The 12,012-nt window shown below is 40.9% G+C and overlaps 1 protein-coding gene across 1 annotated transcript in view; it reads right to left on the minus strand.

The window, feature by feature from the left end:
- The window catches only part of LOC131430264 (protein MON2 homolog), a 36,259-nt gene that overhangs the window by 9,151 nt on the left and 15,096 nt on the right, over positions 1–12,012 (minus strand). Inside the window, exon 2 of the mRNA XM_058595083.1 lies at positions 6–2,765. Coding sequence (XP_058451066.1) covers positions 6–2,765 — 2,760 coding nt within the window. The remainder of the gene's footprint in view (positions 1–5; positions 2,766–12,012) is intronic.

Here is a 12,012-nt window from a genome sequence, read left to right on the forward strand (position 1 = left end):
CTTACCATCAAACCAACTGCAGTCAGCGAGATATTCAACTCTTGTGTTTGCGATCCGAATTTGGCAGCCGTATTTACGCACAGTGGCAAACAGCGCCAGGGCATTACGGGTAGGAAATCGGTAACCACAAGTTGTAGACATTGAAAGGCAATTCGGATGAGGGCTTCGCCATGATGATCGTTAACGGCACCGATGATTCCCAAAACGAGAGGCCAACCATGGGACAGGGTTTCGCCGGCACCGTTCAGCACTTGTAGAACACACTCCAGTTGCCGTTGGCGAACGTCACCGTGCGGAACGGAGGAAAATTCCGACAATGGTCCCAGCAGTAAAGTCTGCAGCTTGAGGTTTTCCTTCAAAGGTTTCTCGTATTTGTACTGCAGGGCAGCTTTCACCAGATACGTAATGGCTTCGACGCCCCATTCTCGCATTCGGATATGAGGATGTTGACAAATTTCCAGCAAGTGGTTGGTCAGTGGTCGCCAGAGGACTTCGATGCGTGACAGATTGACCAGTCCGGTCTCGAGCAGCTTTGCAACGGCAAACAACGAAGGTTCACGGTTGTTGTAGGCCAGTTCCATGGCTTCGTGGGATAGCTTACAAAGAGCATCGATCAGATGGTGTAAGGCGACATCGTCCAAGTACTGACTGGACTCAAACAGTTGACTCAGCATCTGCGACAGAACCGGAAGATCTGTCATCACCTGAGTGATTGAGTTGGCATCGGTCGGAGGTTTCTGAACCGCCTGTAGGCTGCCTCCGGTCGATGGTTTCAATCCCAAGATCCAAGCCAGATGTTGAAGAGTTGTCAGTACGATGTGCCACGAGCTACCGAGAATTCCTCCATGGCAATGAGCCAAATGAAGAACTGATCTCATACATTGGAGATTTTTGGCAGTCAACAGAACAGGACCCTGATGTGCACCAACTGGAAGTGATGACGTCGGTAGGGGCGTACCGACGGCAACCACCGGATGTCGCTGCTGTTGCTGCTGATCGGCATCCCCGTATGATCCCAGGAACACGTTTCCCATATCCTGGCTGCCACCACGAGAGTGACTCTTGAACTGGCTGCCCTGGTAGTTGACGTTCAGCACCGATAAGGCATAGTGTGGAGGAAGCGATGCTCGACAGAGCGCCGTTATGAAGGCATCCCGTGGAGTGTGCAGTTCCAGTAGACCGCAAAGTGCGGCATAGTTCTGAATGGCCTTGAGTACATTTTCCGTCGTGGATTCATCGGTGGCTGCATCAATTAGGGGTCCAAGGGCCGACAGCAGTCCCAACCAACTGGAATAGATCAGCTGAATATGCAGCGCCTTATCATCTTCGGTTACGCGTTTTCTGTAGGGGATTGGGTTTTCCACTCCCAGCTGCGACGGTCCTTGTATCGACAGAGAGATTGATCGTACTATGTCGAGCAGGCAAGCGTACGCAACCGAAATCCCATAGCCATCCGGAATCGGAGGTGGTTCCATTTTGTCCAACATTTCCAAGAACATCGATTTGGATTGTCCAGCAGGGAACGTGACAACCAGCGGAAGGAATACACCACGAAACAGAAAGCCCGGTTGTGGTGAAATGCCTGGTCCAACTGGAAGTCCTCCAATTAAAGCTGCCGGTTGGCCTTGAGTTCCACCAACGGAACTATTCAACAGCGGCGTGTTGATGAACAAACTCTGCACGTAGGTTCCGAGAGAATTTATGATGTCCTGGAAAATGTTGGTGGCATGATCTTTCAGGTCGTAGCAACGGCAAAACGAAATCAGCAGTTCCGGTTGAATGGTCATTTTGTGGAGCACTTCCAGTGCCAGAGATCGTTGCCAGGCTGGTTTATCGGGGTCTAAAAATTTCACAATCAGCGACAGAAATATCTCGCACTCCGTAACCAGTAAGCTATGATACTTTTGAATTAGAATTGAAACCACCCTCAGCAGTCGCATGCTGATAGGAAAGTACGGTTTATCATGGGGAGCCGTCGTTTGGGCATTCTGTGGTGCCATCGTTCGGTACTTGATGTTCGGTGAAAACAGCTTAATGACTAAAGCACAGACGCGTTCCTTCAGTAGGAACGAAAATTCCGGGTTCTTGTAGAACACCGACGTATACTGAGTTAGGACAGACTCTAGCAGCTCCAGTCCGAAGGTGCGTGTCATTTCGGTCATCCCGAGCAGCCAGTAGGGTTGATCCGCGTTGACAAGCTGAACTAAATCCTGAAACAATAGATAAGCATCTGCCGCACACGGGCGCAATCCTTTCGGGGCAACACCCGTGGCCAATTTGAGCTCTTCTAAATTCACTTCTCGTTTTTCATCCTGATTGGCCTCAGCCTCGCCTTCTTCGGCGACTACCCTCTCGAATACGAGAGAAACCAACTGCCGCACAGTCGCTCCTGCCGTGTTAATAGTCGTTGAATCCTTGGTAAAATGTAACCTAAAGCACAGAACCAACGTCTTTGCCAGCGTTTCCCCGTGGACTACGGTGTTGGTGGTCAGAAGCAGAGTGACGCTTTGTAAAATTTTCACCTCTTCGGTTCCATTTTCCATCAGCATCCACAGGGTATCGGTGATGTAGCGTGCTCCTTTCTGATCCACAACCTGCTGAGTTATCAGACGTTGCATCATCCCGAGGCAAACCTTGATGATTTTGATATCCTTCGACTCGCAGCCCTGCACCAGCGGATACAGGATCTGGTTTACCACGTAGTGAACCGGAGTCTGGGGGTTGGCGGCAGCCGCTTTCAGCTTCAGTATAGCTTCCTCACATGACTGCAAAGAGAATTGACGAGAAAAATCTGGGTCAGCGAAGTATTGTTCGGTGCCGGTGGTAAATTAGCATATGCAAAGATATTAAAAAAGGGGGCAACCGACACGTGACAGCATTTCAGATTTGATTACTGTGATACAGGTTGATGCAAATATGCGCGGTTATATGGCAGAATTTTTAAATTTCCCCCGGAAAAAAAATAATCACCACTCACCAACAAAAGCCGGCACATGAATAATAAATATTCTCAATTTCAAAGTTTGCCAAGTGTGAAATATTAATGCCGTCAACTTTCACCACGTGCAGCAGCATCATCATCATCAAGCACCGGCTTCCCCGGTGTCGGTGTTGGAATTTTGCAACGGGGCGCTACTGATTCTTGCGATTTACTTGACGGGGGTTTGCAGCAGCTCCGGTTCGGGAAAGCATTCATGGGGAGGGGAAATGGTATCAACAAACGCACCTGATTCCCTGTCGATTAATAGAAAAGCAAAGTGTCGTGGGCCGTGGTGATTTTTACCAACCCCGATCCGTGGATGAAAGACCCCGTCATACACCCGGGTCGGTCGGTGCTGTCGGTTAGTAGGGGAGAAATACCGGTGTGAACATTTCAGAGCACACGTAAGCAGCAAATTTGCTTGCAAGCAGGGGACAGGAAACGTTTAAGGAACGATGTGAGTGGTGGGTGTTTGCGAAACCGTAAATTGAATGCCCCAGAGATTAAATCACGGTCGGGTGCCGGCGGTCCTGCAGCGGAGCATAGCTGCAAAATGGGCGCAAACAAAATGTAGACAGATTTTCACGCATCATCTATTAATTATTTCGCATATTTGCTAATTAACGTAATAAAGTTCAATTGATCCGTCGTAAAAGAACCAAAACGAGTCTGGTTCCGTCCCCTAGTAAGAGGTCGATGTCGACTGCAATTGTTGAAAATCATAACCATCCATCTTCAGCGGTATGTGGTAGGCACTAACAGCCGAGCATAATCTGATTTAATATTAACGATTAGTGGTGCCACTGTGAGGGTCGTAAACAGTAATGATAATTATATTAATTAACATTAAAACGATTTCAATTGTGGTGCGAACCCAGGTTACGGATAATGAATGTCATTTATTCAAACCAAACATAAAGTTTCTAGAGTATATAAATTTGATATGAACTTTATTTATTTTGCCAGGGAACGAGGAACAAATTGTGATAAATAGAAGAATGGAAGCATGTTTCAATCCACCTAGTGGTGTATCATATCCAGAGATGCCAGGTAAAAATTTCAAATATCTGCAGACAGGGTCTGTAAATCTGAAAAAAAATCTGCAGTCAGAAGTATTTCTCTATAAAATATGACACGCAAAACTGACTTGGCGAGCAAAAAAAAAAAAAAAAGGTCCCGGAAATTTCAAAAGTCTGTAAATATAGACGAAAGTCTGTGAGAATTTCAAAAATCTGCAAAAGTCTGCGAGAATTTCAAAAGTCTGTAAAAGTCTGCACAGCAAAAAATGTCTGCAGCACTATACCCTAGAGTGCCTATAACCAGAGTGACGACATCTCATCCGTAATGTTGGCAACAATTCAAAACATTCCATTAGCTTTACATTGAATTGACAGGTCGTTTGCTCGTTTGGAACTGGTAGCTGTCATTCCAAACGAACAGCTGTCGCCACTCTGATTATAGTCACTCTACTATACCCCAAATCTGCAGATTTACAGACAAATCTGCAGACCTGGCATCTCTGATCATATCACTCATATTTTCACCAGGTCTATCGATATTAGAGATGCCAGGTAAAACATTCAAAAATCTTAAGACTTAAGGGTTGCAAATGTCTGTATATCCGAAAAAATATGCAGTCAGCAAGTATGACTTGCTGGCAGGCATTTCTCTATAAAGTATGATACGGTAAACTGATTTGACGAGCCAAAAAAAAAAGGTCGCGACAATTTCAAAAGTCTGTAAATTTTGACGAAAGTCTGCGAAAACCTCGATTTTCAAAAGTTTGCACAACAAAAAATGCCAGCAGCACTATGTACGAAATCTGCAGATTTACAGACAAATCTGCAGATCTGGCTTCTCTGATCGGTATGAAGTTTGCGTTAAGTTACAAAAGTCTCGATAATGAACGTTTGGTGTGAACGAGCCTTAATTTTGTTTGGTTTGGTTGGTACACTGATAAAAATTCATATTGTAAACAGCACTTCAATTTAATATGCATTTTCATTTCTATATATAACCAAAGCGATTTCTGTTAAGATTTCATGTGCAAATTCACTAAAATGCGAGATTAGATTATTTTTCATTTAGTTTTCATGTCTTTTCCTTTGGATGTGATGTGTTTTGCTATTGAATCGAACTACATGTGGTCAAAAACACCACATTTTCTAGTGGAAATGAGTACAGCACAAATGTATGGGCAAAACACTTGATTCGGTAAACTGTGCTTCAATTGAAAGCTATGAGGAAAACAATGTGACATTTGTATGAAATTCATATAGAATCTATAGGTAACGATATACCCTCTAGTTTTGATGTGCATTTTATATAGGGTAACAGAGGTATTTTGGCCCACTTTAGGATCGATTTTATTTTGGCCCACTTTGTAAAAATATCCAACAAATGTTGTAATATCTTTGAAAAATCCTTCCGCAATAGGTAATTTAATGTTATTAGCTTCAAACTGATGCAACATGGGTTACCTAAGATCGATTGAATCCATAAAGTTTGTTAGGTGGGCCAAAATATATGAACTGGCCAAAATACCTCTGTTACCCTAAATGTTGCATGATTTCCACTAAATATCAACAGTTTACACTGATTTTATGAGTTAAGTGTATATTTTGATGAATTTCATGTGTTCTACAAGTAGTGACAGTTCATATGCTTTGTACACACTTAATTTTTTTAGCTGAGTCTCGGCAAAAAAATGCCGAGATTCGCACAGCCGAGTAATCAGCAATCATCTCGGCAAAAATAAAATTACTGAGTGTCTCGGCATCCTAAAATTTGACAAACGTCAAATATTGCCGAAATCGTCAGTATAATGGCGTTTTCGTTTTTAATTTGCACTACACCGGTGCAGTGCTACACTGAGGCATGAATAAACGAACAAAAATGACGAAAACATAAACAGTAACCATTGACTACAATAAACGATTCCATTGCACAGAGCTACACCAAACTTTTGATGAGTGCTACACCAGTGGTATCGGTGCAGAAAAAGTGTAGCACTGGTGTAGTGCAATTGGTAAAAACGAACGGTTTAGGTGCAGCTTTCGCAACACCGGTGTAGTGCAATTTAAAAACGAAAACGACATAAGATTTACTGTTTGCTCAGTGAAACGTTCACTGAATATTCGGCAATCCAATAAAACGAAAAAATGAAAAAAATAAATTACCGAATCATCAGTAATTAAAAATCTAGTCAATTAATTTTGTTTGTATTTATTCAGGATAAAAAATTCATTTTATTAACACTTAAAGGAGGCTTACAAATTGGTTGCAAGTAGTGCTTAAAGCCTACCTGAAAACATGTAGCATAAATAAAAAGCCACCTTGAGTCGAGCTGGAAATATGAAAATTAAAATATATATTGATTTTTGGCTTACAAAAATGTTCAATATTTAATGATGCATATACGGTATTGTTCAAAAAATAAACTTACTTTGATCTATTGAATTATTCCATGCATTGGGTTATTTTTTCGCCTATCCCCCACAGTTTTGTCTCGAGGACGCTTTGAGCCCCGTGTTGGGTGTTTTTCCCTTAAAATCGCGAGTGCTCTGATAAAGTCGCTTTTTTAAAGCGAAACATGTCACTATATTTATTCGATATTTTTACTTGCAAGTGGTTCCACGCTTCTTCCCATTTTTTCACTCGAGAATTTCATTAGAAAATAATCGCACAATTCGAAGCGAAAATGTAACGCGGCAATAAATGACAGCTGTCGTGCTGAATCTCGGCATCAGCTAGCGCATATTCCGAAATCTCGGCAAACGTCTCTGCTGATGTCGGCATATCTGTTGTTTACTGATAAATTCAGCAAGCAATTATGCCAAATTTCGGCAAAGTGAAGCATTTTACCGAAAAATCAGTGAATGCATTTAACGAAGTTCAGAAACATGCGTATTGATTACTGAGCAATCAGCAAATTTACGTGTTGTTGATCAGTTTCGGCATTTTATTATGCCGAGCTCAAGAAATGGTTTTAAGTGTGTACTTGATGCACTTAGAGTGCAAATTATTTTCAGTGTATGACATCTGCCAAACATGTTTATACCCCGTTTACACTTCTGCTGGCTGCCAGCATGCTTACAACATAATGTAAACGCTTGCCAGCTGCTGGTTGTTGCCAGCATGAAAATTTCTGAACGTTCTGAATTTCATGCTGGTGAAGAAATTCAAGACGGCGACGGAATGAAAATATTGAACATTTCGTACGTTTTTCATGTTTTTCTCAGTTGAAAGCATTCGTTCGTATGAAGAGGTTCAATATCAAAACTAGGAATGTTGATTTAAATATTTAGAAGACATATTTCATTGTTTTAAACCAGTGCGTAAGTTCCATTTCTACACTGCGGATGCATTCGGTGGGCTCCACACAAAAAGAAAAGAGCACTTCTTCTCAGTGTCCATTAGAGAAACTTGTGTGTGAGTGTGTGCTTGTGTTAAAGGTAGCTGGTGCGAGAGAACCACATTCTCTTCGCTCTCACGTGCTCTCACCTAAATACACCTAAGTGATCACTGGCGCTATGAAAATCTTGCAAGGAAAAACGAAAATTACTCCACGCTTTTTCTACACAAACCGTACACCAGAGTGCTCACCGACGTGTACACCTCTGTGAAAATATCCGCATCCACCTCAGAGAATTTGATAGCTCTGCTCTAGCACTTTGGTGCGATTCAGTGCTAGAGGTAAAAGAAAATAAATACGCGCACTCACTTTATACAACAATGGTGTACATATGTAAAAGAGAAGAGCTCTCGTTGAAGTTGTCAGTGCGCGGGGAGAAATTTCGCTTGCTCTTCGTCACACAGAAGAGATGGACATATTTGGTTGTAATAGATGTTTTTCTAGACCCCAACGTTTTTGTTTCATATTTTTGGTGGTTGTTTAAGGAGTGTATCGATAATAAGCTATCCACAATTTTTTCTTTTAAATTATGATAAAGAACGATATTTTATTCAAACTAAAAATTCATCCTTTATTGTACCAGGGTAAACTTGAGCATAATGAAAACAAGTGTTGCATCGCATTGCATCATTGTTCGGAAGCGATGTCCGTGTTGCATCGCATTTTTTGGACGCTTGAGCCCAAATTTTGTTGAACTCCTGCATGTTCCCAGCTGCCTTACCAGTCTTCTTGAAGACCCTCGTCACGATTGCCCAGTAACGTTCGATGGGTCGAAGCTGAGGGCAATTTGATGGATTGATATTTTTCCGAACGAAATTTATACCCTTTTCCGCAAGCCAATTGAGAGTGGTTTTGGCATAGTGAGCTGACGCTAAATCCGGCCAAAACAGTGGAGGTGCACTATGCTCCTTATATAAAGGCAGCAATCTCTTCTGGAGACACTCACATCGATAGATTTCTGCATTTATAGTGCCGGTAGTGTAAAAATAGTTTACTTCAAACCACAGAAACATATTTCTTGCCATACCAGTACCTTTCAATCGAATTTCTCCCGCTTGAATCGACTTGTCCTTATCGCTCACATCCTCCCCAACGACGACAGTAAAGTATTGTGGACCTGGAAGGGTTTTTGAGTCCTTCTTTACATAAGACTCATCATCCATCAAAACGCATGCATCCGGACACGGCGAAAGACGGGAATACAATTTCCCCCAAGTAACAATTTTTGTTACGCTAGCTTGTTTGTGACTAGTTTGCAACTAGATATTTGAGTGATTGTTACTATCATCTCACCACTTGCATGACTCAAAAAGCGCAGTTTCTACTAGTTGTTAAGTCGGCTAAAAATAAGTTGTCGCTACGTTGTAATGTCATACTGAAAGAACTTATCTTTTCATAACTTGAAAATAACTTGTTTTCAAGTAAACTAGTTGAAACTTAGTCACCATCGACATTATAAACATTGAATGCATACAGAACACTTTTCTATCATCAATAAAAAAGCAGAAGAGTACTTTAAATCACAAACTTGATACAAGGTGCAAATTTCACAACGATTTTGAAACTGTCGAGCGGAATTAAATTTTACTCAACTGTTTTTTATGCGCCTCCAATCAAAATCTGTTCATAAAGATATAAAAAATAAACAGCAAAATAACACTATGTTCAGAATGCTCAAAATTATTCCAAGTAGAGTGATTTCTCATCATTTTAAATTCATATATCATGAGAATTATAATATTATCACAATCGATGTTCAATCCCTATATTATTTTCTTCGTATTTATGACAGTGCATAGAACAAAAATGACTATTCTGCCTTTCACTATTTTCGGCAAAAAGTAGTTTTGAAACAAGTAATATCCTGGTTTTAATTATGTTTCATACACTTCTTGAGACTCCATATTGTGTTCGCCATATTCAGGCCAACAAAGGTTGTTTTGTTTGCATTTTCGTTACCATAACGTTGGGAAAACCTACCGATAACTATCAGAATCAATGAAGAAATTATATGTTATAATCTTATAGTATCTAAGTTATTACTACATCAATTCACAGTAACGATTTACATATACGCTTACGTATTTATAATGGTTTCGCAACGGAAAATAAACCTTTTTTCAACTAGTAGCTAAAAACATAGCTGTAAGTAAAGATATGTTAGAATCAAGTAACGATAACTTACAAATGATAGTTAGTTTAATGTTTACGTTATAAAGAAACACTGCTGTCACCTTGTTTTAACCAGTATAACATAAAACACATATTCGTGCTCTTGTTGCAACATAGTTTGGACTTTGTCGTATCAGAACTAGTTGTGGATTGCTACTTGGGCCGGGCCCTTGTTGCTGCTCGCTTCTTCTGTTCTACACTTTGATTCGAGATTTTTTGTTTCTTGTAGGTCTTCAGGTGATTTCGCCTCTTGATACGCTGGATCATTCCAATACTCGTTCCTGATTGTTTTTACCAAATCACATATTGACACATTGATTTGTTCTTCATGATTCAAAAGTTCCAGTGATAACTATCGCAAATTAAACGCGGGGTTGTACAAATCCTACGTTATGCGGGTTCAAACTGATCTTCGTCGGAATCCCAAACATTTCTGGACTTTTGTAAACTCGAAACGTAAATGCTCATCAATTCCTTCAAAAGTTTGTCTCGATGGTGTTGAATCCAGGTCATCCTTGGAGTCATGTGATCTGTTTGCAAAGTTCTTTGCTTCGGTGTTTGCAGAAAAAACAGCCTCCGGTATCAATGCGGAGACCGCCGCGGTGGATGTTCCTGAGAATTTAGTGCACATTGACACATTTTTGGTTACTTCCGATATGATTGTTGCCGCAGCGAAGAAGTTGAAACGATCGTTCTCTGCCGGACCAGATGGCATACCTGCAGCGGTGTACAGTCATTGCGCTTCTGCTTTAGCCGATCCTTTGTGCACTATATTTAACAAATCATTTGAGCAAGGTATTTTTCCGATGACTTGGAAGCAGTCTTTCATGTTTCCTGTATACAAGAGCGGTGATCGTACAAATGTTAGAAATTATCGAGGCATAACCAATTTATCAGCTGCATCTACATAAACTGTTCGAAATAATTGTGAGCACTGAGGTACTTTTTCGTACTAAAAATTACATCTCTACTGATCAGCATGGATTTATGCCAGGTCGTTCCGTCAGCACGAATCTCTTAGATTTCACTTCCAGTTGTTTTTCTAGTTTGGAGAATAAAGTACAAATTGATGCAGTATACACTGATCTGAAAGCAGCTTTCGACCGAATTGACCACCGAATACTCTTGTGCAAGATGTTGCGGCTGGGCGCCACACAAAAGTTTACTGACTGGCTACGCTCTTACTTATGTGGTAGAGTCCTGCGAATTAAGCTCGGCTCTTGTGTATCATCTTCGTTCTCAAATTTATCAGGAGTTCCTCAAGGCAGCAATATGGGTCCACTTTTGTTTTTGCTGTTCTTCAACGATGCTGTTTCGGTGCTCGGAGTTGGCTGCAGATTAGTATATGCCGATGATTTGAAATTATATCTTGAAGTTCGCTCTATTGACGACTGCATCCAGCTTCAAAAACTTCTAGATACATTTGTCGCCTGGTGTCGTAGAAACTGGTTGATTGTCAGCATTTCAAAATGCCAGGTCATAACGTTTCACCGAATACTGAACCCAATTCGATTCGACTATGCAATTGATGGACAAACGCTCCAGACACAAACTCGACTCACCGAAGATTTTGTCTCAACTCGATTTTCGTGCTTCACAACGATCACTGCGCTCTTCCAGTTTATTTCAGCCGAGATTTCATCGAACGACGTTCGGGTATTACGAACCGATAACATCATGCTTGAGGACATTTGGCACCGTTGAAGACCTTTTTGAATTTGATGAACCATCACACAAATTCGTGCAGAAAGTACAGCGATCTACAATTTTATGACTTGACTAAACCAATTCATTAAGACTATTTTATTGTCAGATGAATAAATTTAATAATAAATAAATAAATAAATAAATTAGAGATACCACTTTCTGGTCTAGTTTCGGGTTGAAAGAACCAGGTTTTCTGCCTCTTCCTGATAGCTCATTCAAGGAATAGCGTTCCCTAAACTTATTAATAATTCCAATTTAATTGGTCTACGTGGTTTATGAACGGTCCCTAACATCGACTATAATAAGTTGAGCAATAATAACAATAACAGCAGTTACAACAACAACATCAACAACGACGATGATAAAATGATCGAAGATGAGAGGATTTGATCTTTAATCAGAGATGCAAGGTCTGCAGATTTGTCTGTAAATCTGGCGATTTGGGTTATAGTGCTGCAGACATTTTTAGTTGTGCAGACTTTTGAAATTCTCGCAGACCTATTATCACAGACTAACAGACAGGACACTCAAATTAGATTCTTTAACCATATAAACGGTCATTTCGAATATTCCTTTATTTGGGACAGTACTCACATGTGTCATGATGGCACCACGTTACCCTATCAAAAACATTCTGTCTGTCATCTAGACTGTGTTTATTTTTTTCATTTACCAACCGAGTTGCCATTCATACAGAATTACCTGTAATGTATTGATTTGTATACCCCCATGCGAATTT

The sequence above is a fragment of the Malaya genurostris genome, chromosome 2 (genome assembly GCF_030247185.1).
Source record: "Malaya genurostris strain Urasoe2022 chromosome 2, Malgen_1.1, whole genome shotgun sequence".
Taxonomy (NCBI): domain Eukaryota; kingdom Metazoa; phylum Arthropoda; class Insecta; order Diptera; family Culicidae; genus Malaya; species Malaya genurostris.